The sequence below is a fragment of the Rhinolophus sinicus genome, linkage group LG09 (genome assembly GCF_036562045.2).
Source record: "Rhinolophus sinicus isolate RSC01 linkage group LG09, ASM3656204v1, whole genome shotgun sequence".
Lineage (NCBI taxonomy): Eukaryota > Metazoa > Chordata > Mammalia > Chiroptera > Rhinolophidae > Rhinolophus > Rhinolophus sinicus.
The window spans coordinates 55,053,747-55,069,827 of NC_133758.1; the positions used below are offsets into that span (position 1 = coordinate 55,053,747).

The following is a 16,081-nucleotide window of genomic DNA, read 5'->3' on the forward strand; positions in this document are numbered from 1 at the left end:
TGACTATATACCTTATGCTATACCCTACATCCCCATGACTACTGTGTAACAACCAATTTGTACTTCTTAATCCCTGCCCCTTTTTCACCTACCCCCAACCCCTTGTAGGTGCCTTGAGAGGCCAAGCTGTGAACCAAGGCTGCTGCTGCCAGTGCTGGGCTTAGGGCTGCTCAGCTAGAGGTATGGGACATGCCAAAGCTAGATGCTGCTTTTCTGGGTTTTGTGAACCTTTGAGAGACTTTAGGAAAGTTGGCAGCATGAGCCAAAGCAGGCAGTTTTTATGAAAAAGCCACTGGAAGTGTCTTGAGTGGGCTTACAAGTTGAGTGAAGCAAGGTTTCAGGGAATCACCAGGGTGGGGCGGTGTTAGCCAGGTTGATGGAGTCTCAGATATGGCGGCCGCCTGCATCTGCATGCCGGGAAGGGGGAGGGCTCAACAAAGAAACAATGGCTTCCACTAGCTCCTCCGTCCAAGAGAAAGCTGCTCCTCCTGCCCTCACCTTGCAGCTGGACAGCTCAAGTCCTCCCCACATCCCTGGCACCTTTTGGGCTGCTGCCCCAGCACTGGAAATAATAGCAAGTGAGTCCATCAGTGAGTAAGTCCGTGTGCGGGCCTCCAAGAGGAACTCCTGGGAGTGTAGCTGTCCTCCATCCCACTCAGTCACAATTCCCACTGGTTTTCACAACCAGAAATTATGGGAACTGCTCTCCCCAGCACTGGAACCCTGGGGTAGGGGTCCTGGTGTGGGGCTGGGACCCCTTGCTTTTCTGGGGGAATAGGGTTGGAGACCTCTACAGCTGAAATATACCTCCTGATTTTTAGTGGTCACACGCGGGTGCCTGTTCTGTGTCTGACCCTTTTACCAGTCTTGAGGTGGCTTCTTCTGTATATCTTTAGTTGTAAGGCTTTGGTTCAGCAAGACTTCAGGCAGTTCTCAATGATGAGTGTTCTGTAGTTTAGTTGTAATACTGATGTAGTCGTGAGAGAAGATAAGCATAGCGTTTATCTACTCCACCATCTTGACTGGAAATCCTAGAGGTTGTATTTTAAAAGCTACAAATTGTTTTATACCCTGAATAAAAGAAATTAAAAGTAGGCTGAAGAATCAGTAATACCCCAACTCAACCTTCACTAGTTGTAGGCAGCTCGTTTCTCTGACTTGTTCCCAGACTTGCCTTTATGTGCAAATTTTCTGTATTTGTTTGTCTGTCCTTTTTATGCACATTTGTCCTGTCTCCCTTGGCCAGAGACACAGCCATAGGGGCATATTCAGATCAAAAGGGATCTTGAATTCACCTCCTCACTTTACAAATGATGAAGTGGGAACCTGACAGGCTAAAAATCCTATAAGTGGGCCCAGAACCAGGGGAGGGACTCCCTGTCCAGTGCTCTTTCTCTACTGCTGACATGCAGGCAGGGGCTGTATTTTTTCTAAGGCCCTCCTTTTTCACTGTTAGGAAGCCTTGAGACTCACTGGCAGTTGCCAAGGTCTAAACTGTTCATGAGGTAGAGGAACTCATTTTGAGAAATGTGACGTCTCTCCGCCAGGGTAACACCTGATTCAAGCTCTGGTCAAAAATAGATCCTCGGGTTTCTTTTCTCTATTTTTTCTCACATCTGTCTCACTAAAAGTCCATTGACACTTCGAACTTAAATGAAGTAGCCCATAGTTGAGTTTTTTTTGGTAAGCAGTACAGTACAACTCAATGTATCAATTTTTATGTTTTGAATTGTACAACAATGCCTTAATTTTTAAGGTTAAAACTATCTCTTCATCTTTCAGTGTTCCATTCTCCCTGGAACTTCTCTGGTGGGTAGACCAGTGATGGCTCATCAGACACAGGCATGGGGACTTAGCTCACAGAGTCTCTATGGCCTGGAGCCCTTCAGGCTACTTAGTCTAGCTGTCACCTAGGTAACCGATACTAGGGCAGTGAAACAGTCTGTCCACAGTGAGAGGAAATAAAAAATGAAACTGCAGTGTTTATTCTTTATGCACTACAAAATCTTTGAATGTTACTAGATTTTGGAAAAAAGGCTATTTCACTTCTCTATTGGGTTTTGGCTTCTGTGCCCAGTGTGTGACTCTAATGTTTCTTGAATTGCGCATGTCTTATTTTTTCAGTGTACTTTTAGGAAACCTCTGATCTGTTGAATGCAGTTAAGTTTTCATTCCCCAATGATTCCTAAGAGGACTGCATTTTATAAAAGTTTTTATGAACAAGTGATAAAGCAAACATATTCCACAACTTATTTGGTTAGGTTTTGTGGGTGTTCACGTTTTTAAAAAAATGTCCCTTCATGTGGGGGTGTTTTTCCGTTTGGTGTGCTCAATTTCCTTAGTAACTGTTGCTCTGTTATGGGAGGGACTTAATGACATTTTTCAAGTGCAATATTGAATTAATTTATTTCCTGGTTAGTCCTGCCCATCTTCCTAGTATAAATAGATTGTGTGTGTGTGTGTGTGTGTGTATCTGTGTGTGTGTGTGTGTGTGTAGATGATAGGATGATGGTAGCATGCTTGCTATAGAGGGGGCTCTTAACATGTGGCTCAGGATTACTCTGTGATCTTGTATCCTGGGTAAGTTGCCTCTTTCTTTATGTTTCCTCTCTTTTTCCACCGTGGTTTTCCTGATATGAGTTTTATCAGACTTAACAGCATTTTGATTTAGGGAACTACCTGAGATTTAGAAGTAGCATGGGAAGAATAGTGGTTGTAGGGGTAAGAAACCCAGGCATTAGTCCTGACTCTCCTGCACACTAGTTTTGGGGGCTAAGTTATTTAACCTCTTTGGGGTTAGAGTTTTCTCGCTGTGGTTTGAGGGAATTTAAAACAATGACCTCTATAGGCTTTTACTGGATAGGACGTTCTGTGAAGTGTGAGTGCAATGAGAATCACCACTCATAATCACTGTCTCGTCTTGACTAGTGGGGTGATAGGAAAAGCTCTTGCCAGTTCAGGGGCTCAGATTCAGAACTGCTGAATAGTTTCTCAGTCCGGGAACTGCTGCTTGTCAGTTCACAGCTTGGGGTGGATTTGCTTTGTGGGTATTTGCTGAGCCCTTCTCTTTGTACCCCTTTGAACACCAATGGCATCCATCCATCTATCCATCCATCCATCCATCCATCCATCCATCCATCCATCCAAGAAACCCGCGTTTACAGAGTGCCTACCAGGTGTCAGGCAGTGTCTTAGGTGCTGAGGGGAAATGAAGAGTCAGCCAGTCACTGTCCTTGTCCTCGTGATACTTAAATTCTAGTAGGAGAGATGGGCAGTAAGCAGTCACGATCCTAGTATAACTATGGCAAGTGCTAGGAAGCCCAGTAACTTGGTTCTGAATTTAGCCTGGGGGATGATCAAGTGGGCATCTCTGAGGAGGATTGTTTGAGCTGAGACTAGAAGGCGAGCAGCAAACGATGAGCAGGAGCCACATGAGAGTGAAAGGCAGGAAGGACAAACAGGTGAGACACTATTTGTCAGCTTCCTGCCATTTTACTGATTCTTCATTGGTTATTAAGCTGTGAAAGCAGACCTCTGTTTCTCAACCTGTTGGGTCATCGGACACTTTCTTAATGAGCATGGCTGGGTTTCTGGCCCTGTTCTATATGGTTGGGTCCCTCACTGAACAGAAGAAAGACTCCAGGTTCTGGAGACCTCCATCTCTTTCTTGTATATTTCTAGAAAGTGTATCTTTTCTGTGGTGTTAGCGGTTAGGAAGAAAACATTTATAGCCCTTCTAGTTTCATTTTAACTTGAAAACTTCATGTGAGGAGACTCAGAGTGTATGTAGGAGTATGCAAGTTATCTATTAATGAATTAACACAATTGTGTCCCTCCATCCTTTGTTGGGAACGGCGCACATCATGCCTTAAAAATCCTGGCCAAGACCAAGCCTGAGACCTCAAAACGAACTCTTACACACCTGTTTGAAGGCCTCTATTTTAGAAGAAGTGAAGTTAAGAATTGGTGAGTGTGATAATGGTAGTGCAAGAAAAATAACTTTGTTGTTTCTTCTATTTCTATTCACATCTGCCTCAATCTTTCCCAAAGTCATTTGAAATATGATATAGGATAGCTTCATTTCTTAAAACGTGAGGTAGCATACCTTTTGCAAGGAAAATAATATAAACAAAAACCCCCACAATAAAACAACAAAAACTTCACCACACCAGTTTGTCTCTGAGTTCAGAGAAAGAACAAAGTCTAGCATTTCTGTGCATTGAGAGCATTATAGAAAAGGGAAAAGAAAATTAAGGTTTTTAGAGCAGGTGGGGTTTTGTTTTTATCTGGCAATTCCATTTCCTAAAATTGATAACAATAGTGTATGTGATTAGTTTACTTTAGAAGTTGGTGCAGGACTTTGGGATGCTGATACTATGTGTTCGTCATTTTGTGTGGAATGTTTCAATTCAGTGAAAAAACATTTCTCACATTTTCAAGCACTTCAAAACCACCATTTACATAAATGATTTTTAATTAAAATAAAATTTTTACCTATTCATTAAACTTAAGGACTCCTGCTGAGCTACACCTTAACTGACACTGTTACTGCAGGTGCCTGAAGGCAACACAATTGAATTTCTTAATATGATTAAATTCCTTCATTAATACCTAAAGTCTTCTTTATAGTTAATCCGTATTAATGATATTTTACTTTATTACCTTATATTTATATTCACAGAAACATGAAGGTTTTAACAGAGGATTCCTTTCTGTTATGTGCTGTTTTCTTAAATTCTTTTTTTCTTTAGTTTGATGGTGAAGTTGTAAAAGGAATAAGATGAAGTGATTGTAGTGAAAAAGGATTTTTTCTCCAATACTGGAGATTAATGTTAGGGATTCCATTTTAAAAGTCTGGTCTTTGGGGCTTCTGATATTCTTGTTAATGTTGTTTCTTGTATAATATAACAACATTGAAATACTGAAAGTATTTTGTGAAATGTTTTTATTATTATGTAATATATATGGAATAGTTTATAGGTTAAATTTGCTTTTCCTTTGCACTCTTTAAAAAAATTAATACGGGCCTTTGTTTCCCCCCTAAGAGGCACTTTTTAAAACTTCTCAACCTGAGTCCTTCCTAGACGGCTGATGGCAGTGGTTATGAATTTCAGACTGCATTTCTAAGAGCTCGGGAACAAGCTTGGGAAATGGGCTTCTTCAAGGTGTCTGTGAACTATAAGTAACCTGGGGAAGGACATTTGCACATTGTGTGACCTTTGTAACCGTTCTTAGAGAGGTTTGGAGCAGTGAACCCTGTGTTGTTTTGTTTTGCTCTCCCGCCCTTTCATAGGCACTCAGGAAAAAGTGCCATAGCTACCCCTTCCTGAGAGCTCCCCCAGTGCCCAAAGTGTGGTCATGAGCATAGTCCTGGGTGGCTTTTTCTTTTTCTTTTTTGGTCTCTGTAGGTCTACTAAATTTAATGTTTACTATACGTCACCAGGAAAGTGATCTCTTTCTTTTTAATTTCAGCAAGGGGAGAGGCGAAGTGCAGAGAGCAGCAGATTAGACCATACTGAGCTCCATTGGAGCAGCTGCGAGCCGTGGAGGATGCTGGCTGCTGAGTGGCTGAGGAGGCCATCATTCTAAGGTGGGAAAGCAGGTCTCAGTGGGACAGCGTCCTCTGCTCCTGGGCTCACCATGGCTTCTGCTCTCTGGCTGGACAGCTGACGTGACTGTAAACCCAAGTGTGCACGCTCCTGGACTGGGTGCTGTCCCAGGTACTGCCTGCTCTTGGGGAGCAGGGCAGGTGGGCATCAAATGCTACCAAAAGCCAGAAGGGGCAGAGCGATGGACTCCAACAAGCTAAGATGGAAGTGACCTGAGGCCTGGCCCGGGCAGTTTCCTCTCGACAGGACAGCTTAAGAGTCGGTACACAGGCTTGTCTGAGGAGCAGTATGCAGGAAGCTGGTTTTCAGGCCACAAATGCTTTCACAGGTGAGAATCCTCCACACTTAAATGAAAACTTTATTTCAACTCTTAGTTGATAGGTAATAAAATACCAAACAACTGTTTAAAATGAATGTACATTTCCATTTATGAACTGAAGACCATTCAGATTCAAGGCCTAGGCTGCAGTGGTGACTGATTTTTTACAAAATAATAACATGTTTTCCTTCTAAGTAGCAATTTGAAAAAGCATTTGACATTTTATGATTCTGCTTTTGTTAAGTAATAGGGCACACATAATATCCTGCAAGTCACTGTTCGCTGAAGGAAATCTGTCACTTGTAGAGCCATGTATAGGGAATGTGTTTTTCTTTATAGAACTGGGAAGACTCTTGGAATGAAAAAAAAATATTGCTGATGAGTAACCTCTCCCTCCCCATCTTTAGTGCAAATTTATTCCTCAGATTTATTCATGTGCAAATGGTGGTGGAGTGGCAACTCTGCTGAACTAACCTTGCAGTGAGGGTGCTTTTCCTATCAATCCTGGTATCACTATCTTACATTGATTTCCCCCTGGCTGTCAGGACATTTTGCAGGGAACCACTTAGTCTGGCTGGTGCCCTAGAGTCATGGCTGAGAAACAGGGGTTTTTAAATTTGGGTCCTAACTAATCATCAGAGAAATGCAAATAAAAACCACAATGAGATATGACCTCACCCCAGTCAGAATGGCTACCATCAACAAGACAAATAGTAACAAGTGTTGAAGAGGCTGTGGAGAAAAAGGAACCCTCATACACTGTTGGTGGGAATGCAGACTGGTGCAGCCGCTAATGAAAGGCAGTGTGGAGGTTCCTCAAAAAATTACGAATAGAATTACCATATGACCCAGCAATCCCTCTCCTGGGTATCTAAACAAAAAATCTGAAAACATTTATCCATAAAGACACGTGTGCTCCAATGTTCATTGCAGCTTTATTTACGTTGACCAAGACATGGAAACAACCAAAATGTCCTTCGATAGATGAATGGATAAAGAAGTTGTGGTATATATACACAATGGAATACTATTCGGCTGTAAGAAAAGATGAAATAGGACCATTTCTGACAACATGGATGGATCTTGAGAGTGTAATGCTAAGCGAAATAAGTCAGACAGAAAAAGCAGAGAACCATATGATTTCACTGATGTGTGGTATATAAACCAAAAACAACAAAAGAACAAAACAAATAAATTTAGGTCCTGGGTCTTTGTCTGATTTGCTTAACATCCCAGGAAGCCACTTAACTCTTCTGGGCCTTTGGCTCCTTGTGTGTAAAATGGGGGCTGCGCAGTTGAAGAACCTCATAAAATTCAGGGAAAACATTTTTACATAAAAAGTTTTTTTGTTTTTATTAGAGGAAAGTTGTAGAATAATCACAAGAAGTAACCATATTCTCTGGTCCTGTGACTCCTAAAAGTTTGTAGCTTTTCAAATTTTGTGGAGAGAGCAGGTCAGGTTGTCGGAGTGCTTGGAGAGAAATTGTGACTTAGGCTTGGGAGGCACACAGACTTGGATTACTCTGTCTTCACTGACTAGAGCTCTGAACCTGGACATTCATTGAGCTCCTTTCCATTTCCCTTTGCTGATTTGTAAATGTAAGTGGTCATGTGCAGCTCTCACAGTGCTGCTCTGAGGAAAATGAGACAACATAGGTGAGATGCAGAACACAGATTTTTTTTTTTTCATTAAGTTTTAATTAATTTTAATTTAAAGTTCCACATGTGGCTTGTGGCTAGCATACTGGACAGCACAGAACCTGAGCTCTGGAGGCAACCACCGTGGACAGCAGCATCCACTAAAACATGAAGAACACAGATTTTGATGCTTTCCAAGCCTCGGCTGTTTCCTGATACGGAGTCGCAGTGTGGAGCCAGGTTGCCTGGTCCAGGCCTTGCTGCTCCTTGTGCTCAGACCTTTGAGTGAACTCCTTGGGCCTCTTAGCATTTACATCTGTAATATGGGAACCTCCATCTTGCGGGTGGTGCTGGGGGAGGTCTTCCTAGGGTGGTCATGGCTCTTTGAAAATGAGTGAAACAGCTATTTGAACATAGATTCAGAAGAATACACAAAATTAAGCTTTCTAGAACCACCTTCAGACTTCCAGCCTTGCTGGTCCGAAACCATACCCTTTTTGTCCTCTCTTAATGAGTACACTTTAGCTGTTACAGTCACATGAGCTGCTCCTTGGTTGTGGGCTATGCACAGGGCCCTGTGTCACCTCCTCATACACTTGCTCTCAACCATCCTCTTGAAGCTCCTCCCCAGCTCATATTTTCTTATCTTCCTTTAACTCATAGTTTTCCCAAGAACTCTGTTTCTTTACAAATTTGGCCTCCTCTCAGTTGCATTAGCCCACCTGAGTAATAATCATACTACTAGTAGTAGTAAAATAATAACCACGACTAATATTTTAGAGAACTCACTGAGTGCTTTACCTGTGTTACCTCTGTCAATCGTCATAACAACTCTGAAGCCAGTGTTAATGTGCTGGTATTGCTGGTGCAGGGGGCACACTAAGAGTAGCCAAGGAGTCAGACTGAGCTGGTGGCCTTCTAGCACTGTGTACGACCTCAGCTGCACTTGGGGCTCACCTAGGGAGACTTACCACTCACTGCCTGGGTCTCACCCTCAGAGATTGGGATTTAATTGGTCTCTGCATCACCTAACCCTGCTAAATCAGGACCTGCTTCCTAACAAGATCTCCAGGTGTCAGTGCACATGAAAGTCTGGGAAGCACTGAGACCCAGCACTGTACAGATAGTGGTGTTTAGAGGCGAGGGATGGGTTGGGAGAGTCAGTTTTTAAGAAAAGGAACTTAGTTGTCTCATTCCTTCAACAGGGATGATTAAATTAATCAATCTGATTATTCTTAAGGAAACTTAAGTGTTGAGTGTTAGTTATGAGAGCCGGGCACAGTACCTGTAGCACCTGTGGAGCAATGGTTTTAGCTTCCCAACACCTCTAGAAAATAACTAGTGGTAAAATAAAGGAAATGTAAGTACCCAGCCTTCTCTGGAGGAGGGTCCCTGTAGAATCAGTTCATTTTTATTCTTGGCCTGCCCTTCTCATCTTTCTGTGTTCACATAGTTGGTAAAAGTTACTTATGATGTAGGATGAAAGAGCTAATCTTCTGTCCCTGCCTGAGCAGCTGGGTAAAGCTGTAGTCATAGACAAAGGTGAGTAGGAGGCTGGTGCCCACCCCCTTAGTTGGTTTGCTATTCATATGTGTTTTGACTGTAGTCTTTTATTATCTCAGGGCAACTAAAGATGCTAACATCTTAGTTTCTGGAGTTGAAGGAACTTGCACTGATTTTGCTGATTCTCTATGCTAATAGAAAGGAGCCTTACTTAGGTATCTTAAATGGTGAAAGGGTGAGGCATTTTTCCTTGGCTTTAAATCTTGTTTTGGAGCAAGACAAAAGTCACTATGCAGTTAACCGTATCTCTACTTTAAAAATTTAGCAGTTTATGTTTTATGTTTTAGTTCTCATGGGGGAGGCGAGTGCTCAAGATTCCTATTTAATAAAGGCTTAGGGGCGGCAGTCTGGCTGGGAGGGAAGGCTGGGAAACCCATGTCAAACTGTGTTTGCATGGCAAGCCTACTGCTTGTTTGGAATGTGTGAAATTACAGTGATGGGTGGTGGGAGCTTGGAAGGCCCCACTCCCCTTGACACTACTGGCCCACCTGTGTGGTTAGAAGTTACCTGTTACGTCTTGCTTCCTGTGTGAATGTAGGTATACCCACATGGATACATATTGCAAATTCACCTTCCTAATTATGATTTTCTTAGGCTAATCATTTGTTGCATAAAGGAATTTATACATTGTTTTCAATTTTCTCAGTGCATATAATTTATAAATGATTTTAATTATCTTGTATATTATTTTCTAACAAAAAACTTAAATTTTCCCTTTTACAAGTAATACCTGCTCATTGTAAGAAAATTTTGAAAGCAGAGAAAAGTCTAAAGAAGAAAAATAATTACCCATACATGGTCTTGTCATATGAAGCTTTCCACTGTGAACATTTTGGCTTATGTCCTTTCAATATATTCCCTGTTCAAATTTCTTCTTACAGAACTATGTTCGTAATATATATTCAATTTTATAACCTGGTCATTCTTTTTTAACATTACATTATGAGCATTTTCTTTATAAATGTGATTTAAAATTGCTTCATAACATTCTTTTATGTATGTGTACTTGAATTTTAAAATTGTGCTCTTATTGTTGGATATTGGAGTTTTTGACAATTTTACCCATATAAATAATGCTTTGATGAACACCTTTGTGCAAAAAGCTCTTCTGTATGTTGGGTTGTTTCCTTAGGATAAACTCCAAGAAGCACAATTGTTAGGTCCAAAGATGTGAACTTTATTAAAGTTTATGGTTGAATTTCCAAAGGGATTGGTTGATCCTAGCTTCTGAGACTGTGCTGAGCTCAGTTTCTTCCAGTTGCCTCTTCACTGTTTCTGTGGCCTGTCCCTGCCAGTCAGCTGTGAGATGGAGCTACCCTGCCTGCCCTGCGGGATGTCGTGGGATTAATATATGTTTGTGGAGCTCTTTGCAGCATGCTGGTATAAAGGCTACCTGAGTGCCACAGTTATGATGACAATGCTAACATTTCGTTTAGGCAAAGGAAAAACTCAGGCATCCTAAATTTACTGTGTTTGTTCTTTCAGGCAGTCTTTCTATGTGGCTATAGTTCACTGAGGCAATGATGTAGATCAATAGACTCCAGGAAGATAAGACTCTTGTAAAAACAAACCCCCTGTACCTCTGGGCAGATAGAAATGGCAATCCTTCCAGGATGTGTCAGTCAGCGCCCCACTGAAGTGTCCTAATAGAGATGGAGATTTTATCTGAGGTTTACTGTTCTCTCAGTGACTTAGAAGGCACCCTGCCTGGGTTATCACTATATGCATCCTCCTCCCCCAACACCCTTACATACTGTAAAGGTTTTGCACAGTTTTCTTAGTCTCTTTGAATCATTTCATTCAATGTTAGAAAAAACATTTTACCTTGGATAATGAGGTAAATACACCAAATTGCTTTAGAATTTACAAGTCTTTCTGTGAAAAGAATAATTAGGTCTAGTTGTTAAACAAATTAAGATTGTTTTGCTCATAAAGGAGAAGGATGGGGTGGATTTATGGCCAAATTCTGGAAGAAGATATTTAAATTGGTTTCTTTACTGTAGAGTTTTTCAGAGTTTAATATGAGACTGTGCAATATGAAGGTCCCAAATAGGCAAATGGTTGAGAGCATTTCCCAAATGACAAGACCTTGAAGTCTTTTTAGAAAGAAAACCATGGAGGGAGAGTCCCCCACAGCCTGTGTTGCCAGTCTATGATGTTGCCCTCCTTCTATCTGCAGGTCAGGTGTCCCTGTCCTGCCTGCACTGATGCAGCAATTTCCCAATCGGGCTGCTTTTACCAAGCACATGTGTATGGACCTCTTGCCAGACATATGTAAAGTGCTGCAGCTGAAAAGAATGTAACGAAGCAGTCTGTCTTTCTGCCTCCATTCTCTCCCCTCTGTAGTTCTGCCAATATTCTTTAAAATGCAGCTTTAGTTTACCTTCTCTTGCCCCCAAACTTTCTGTGGCTCCTTACTGCTTCCTAAAAAAGAGTCCAGACTTCTCAAGGTGACAATTAATTTCGCGAACTTGCCACCGTGTGCTTACATTTGCAGTACTATACAAACAGTTCAGTAAGGTTTCATAACCTTGGTATATCAGTGTCTCACAGTTGTGTTTGTGTCGACATGTGGCGGTGTCTTGCTGAGTGGCGTTCATTATTGTTGTTGCCGGTTTTGATGTGCCGTTGTGAGAATGTCTGAGCTTGAATTAGAGCAATGAACAAACATTAAATTTCTTGTTAAACTTGACAAGAGTGGAAGTGAAATCAGGGACATGTTAGTCCAAGTTTATGGAGATAATGCCATGAAGAAAATAGCAGTGTACAAATGGATTAAACATTTTTCTGAGGGGAGAGAATGTATCACTGATGAAGAGAGGTCAGGGCAGCCAGTAATGATTAGAACTGACAAAAACATTGCAAAAATTTGCCAAATTGTGCGTCAATATCGTCGGCTGATTGTGAGAAGCATAGCAAAGCATAGTAAACATCAATAGAGAAACAGTTAGGAAAATCTTAACTGAAAATCTTGGCATCAGAAAATGGTCCCTAAGGAGCTCACCAATGAACACAAGCAAAGGAGAGTTGAAGTTTGCCAAGACCTTTTGGAGAGGTAAGACAATGTTTTGGGTCATGTTATCACTGGTGATGAAACATGTGTGTACCAATATGACCCTGAAACAAAGTATCAAAGTGCACAATGGAAGTCAGCCAATTCTCCATAACTAAAAAAGTTCTGTTAGTCCAAATCAAGAGTCAAAATGATGTTGCTAACCTGTTTTGATGTCAGAGGGATTATTCATTATGAATTTGTACCAACTGGACAAACAGTTAACCAAGTTTACTATTTGGAAGTGCTGAAAAGGCTGTGTGAAAAAGTCACATGAAAATGACCTGAAGTTTTCGCCAGCAATTCATGACTCTTGCATCACGACAATGCACCAGCTCACATGGCACTGTCTGTGAGGGAGTTTTTAGCCAGTAAACAAATAACTGTATTGGAACACCTTCTCCACTCACCTGATCTGGCCCCCAGTGACTTCTTTTTTTACCCGAAGATAAAGGAAATTTTGAAAGGAAAATATTTTGATGACATTCAGGACATCAAGGGTAATATGATGATAGCTCTGATGGCATTCCAGATGGAGTTCCAAAATTGCTTTGAAGGGTGGACTAGGCACTGGTGTCAGCACATAGCTTCCCAAGGGGAGTACTTTGAAGGTGACTATAGTGATATTCAGCAATGAGGTATGTGGCACTTTTTCTAGGATGAGTTCACGAACGTCATTGTAAGACCACATCCCTCTCCCTGGAGCTCACAATGTCGATGTCATCGTGAGCTACACTGTTAACTGGTGCAGAATAGATACTTCACATGCTGTTGTGGAGCTGGGAGCGTGGTCTAGAGAGGCTGAGGACTTTTGCACAGACCCCTGACCTCTCCGCTCACGGACGTCTTCAGCATATGGCTTCCTGTCTTGTTCATTTATATTCTGTCAGTAATGGTTTCTGCGTCCACATTCATTCACTCTACCTGCCTGTGCTCATAGACAGCCTTTGAGTGATGGTTTCTCTTCCAGAGGACTTGGGGGCAGTGACCCCATGCAGTCATTACAGGTCACTGGTGTGTGCCTCTTTGGGCCTAAGATTGAGTCACAGGTCTACATCTACTTATTTCAGGACACTATGTTCAAATGTGAACACCCAGAAAAGGGATGCAGAAATAAACAGTTTTAACCTCTGGGGAATATTTTATGGTTACATTACAAAAATTGAATGAACAGCAGTGAATATAGTAACATGGACATTTTTTTCTTTCAGCTGATTGGTATTTTAGAGTATTTCCAGAGCAGTGGAAGGAAGATTCCTCTTGGCTCCAGATGCAGGATGAGAGTGTGTGTGCCTACACACCTGTAGGCGGTGTCCAGGCTCAGGGTTCCTTTGTATCAAGAGTAAGATGAGAAACCATGCTGGTCTTATGCTCTAATCTTACTTTTTTCTTTTGTGATAAAATTTTGGAAAATGAAGGGTGTTTCCTTGTCCTTTTGGAATTATGTTATCATTGATCTCAGATATGGTATTTCACAGAGCTGACATACGGAATGAAGATTGTCTGCTATGCCAGGTGTTTTCACATATGCAGTCTCATTCAGTCCTTGCACCAGCCCTGGGAGGTGTTCCTATCATCCCAGGTGTATTGGTGAGGGAACAACACTGGCCCAGAGAGGGCCTGCTCAAGGCCAAGATGACTGGCAGCTGCAGTGCCGGAGCTGAAACACACGTCTGTGTGTAATGGAGCCGGATCCTGGTGGCTCCCACTGTGCTGCCTCAGCTTCCTCTGAGCATGTGGGAGAACAGAGAAAAATAGGATATTTCTTTCAGACTCCAATGCAGGGTGAGAGGGATATACGGAGAAAGAGATAGGAAGTTGAAGCTCCAAACTGAACTTGCATTTAAGCATTTGTGAGATAGTGATGTTTGTGTTCTAACTGGGAAAATACAGACTTACATATCTGCTTTATAACATAACCTTACCAGTTTTATGTCATTCTGCTTTGATAATGCATAGGAGTGAAAGCAAGAATGAACCGTGGTGGTGATGCTTGTCCAGCCACGTGAATGTACTTAAGGGCACAGAACTATACACTTAAAAATGGTTAAAATGGTAAATTTTACATTGTGTATATTTTTACACAATAAAAACAAAAAGTTGTGAAAAAAAGAACCAGTAGTGTTGAGTTTATCAGAAGAGTTCCTATTTGAGCATGTGTCTTAATGGAGAGAAGAGGGGGTAGAAAGACATGTGGGAAAGTGTGTGTGAGGAGAAGGGTCTTGTCTGGCTTAAAGGCAGGTTTGGACTGAGGTAGATGTACCCACAGTTGGACAGGCTGGTGAACTGGTACTCCTTTTATATTTGTTTGGTGCTCATTGGGAGGAGAGGCCGAGTTTGTGTGGGCTGCTGGTGTCCCACACAGCCTCTGCACTGCTGGCTATAAACACATGGACCCCACTCAGCAAAGCAGAGGCCCTGCAGGTAAGCAGTCCCCTTCCCCAGAAGGCAGCTTAACAACCATCTGTTAATACAGTGGTACTTCGGTTTTCAAACGTAATCTGTTCCGGAAGACCATTCGAGTTCTGAAACATTCGAAAACAGTCGACAGCGAAAACTGAAGCATTTACTTCTGGGCTTATGGCGTTCGTAAACCGAAATGGTAGTTGACGGAGACGTTCGAAAACCGAGGTACTACTGTGCTTGGGACTCACTTCGTATATAGAGCACTGATCATAACGTTGCTTGCAACTTCATGCAGTGTACTCATTCACAGAGATGTGATAAATGCAGTTTCCCCAACTCTTGATATTTGTAAAGATGTATGGGGCCCGCAGTACTATGTTGTTGTTTGGTATCGGTGACTTCTTGGCGGGCATGTCTGTAATCTCATTCTCCTTAGACAGGCGTAGTGGTGAAGTTGGATACACTGAAAATGTGCGTTTAAGCCAGGTTATCTTGGAAGGCTCCTTTCTGTGAAAAGCACAGGGAGTAGGGCTACGGTTTCTTGGGGTCTCCTTTTGTCACTGTATGTTCTGTTGTGACTTGGGCTGATAGCATGGCCTCCCAAGCTATCGCGTGTGATCTAGAAAGAAGAGAGGAGACTGACTGTGTAAGTGGTGAGAGACTCTGTTGAGACCACCTCAAGAATGTCCAGCATGACCAGGGGCAGGAACCAGCATTCCAGAAACATCACAGATAAAAGGCAGCTGTTACTCAAAAAAAGGTGTTGGTAGAGCGGCACTGTTCCCTGTTGTTGAGTTAGGACCCCCTGGACCTCTTGCCTTATGCATCTCCTTGCGTAATATTATTTGAGTTCCTTCTTGTCCTTACTCTCTGCTTGGCATCAATTTGCAGCAGCTGGTGATGTATACTCTTTCTGAGTCTTCTGAGTTGGTTATTGGCCTGGGATTCTTAGAATCAATTTCCTTGCTTGTCCTTCGAATTCTAGTTGTTCTGTGTACCTGGCCCCAGGTGTTGCCTGCATCTTCTTGTCCTAGCTCGTTTCGTAGAGACAGTCCTCCTGGACAGGAGATAACCTGTGCCTAGGCTGATGCTTGTACTAGGGAGTGCCATTTCCAAGGCGGGAGTTTGTGAACCCCACTTGTCCTGTACACTCTGCTTACGGCTTCAGTTTGGCACTGAAGCTGTCAGCCCCTTTTCCTCTTTTATTAAACATCCAACTTTGACCTTTGCTGGTTACCTTCTGCTGTTGTCCCGTCTTGACTAAGTGTACCATAAATATGTGCATATGGTGCCTTATTCCTATTTCCTCAGGGTGAGACGGTTATGGAGAGAGTAAATGATAGTAATTGAATATTACTATGTGCCAAGCAATGTTCTAAGCAACTTTCTATATAGAAGCATTTGACATATATAATCTTATTCAAGCCTCAAGGCAATTCTATAAAATAGGTACTATTATGAAGCCCTTTTGACAAATGAGGAAACCAAGGCACG

At 42.1% G+C, this 16,081-nt stretch overlaps 1 protein-coding gene across 13 annotated transcripts in view; it reads left to right on the forward strand.

The window, feature by feature from the left end:
• The window catches only part of LDLRAD4 (low density lipoprotein receptor class A domain containing 4), a 606,571-nt gene that overhangs the window by 242,985 nt on the left and 347,505 nt on the right, over positions 1 to 16,081 (forward strand). For 9 of the 13 annotated variants that reach the window (XR_012498805.1, XR_012498806.1, XM_074340417.1 and 6 more), the window contains one exon: positions 5,473 to 5,937. The exons of 3 other annotated variants lie outside the window; for them this stretch is intronic. Coding sequence is in view for 8 of the 10 variants with exons in the window: in XM_074340417.1 (XP_074196518.1) it covers positions 5,898 to 5,937 (40 nt within the window). In the remaining 2 variants the exon portion in view is untranslated. Of the gene's footprint in view, positions 1 to 3,831; positions 3,967 to 5,472; positions 5,938 to 16,081 lie in introns of those variants that run through there. One more of the 13 variants, XM_074340422.1, reaches the window with a different exon arrangement.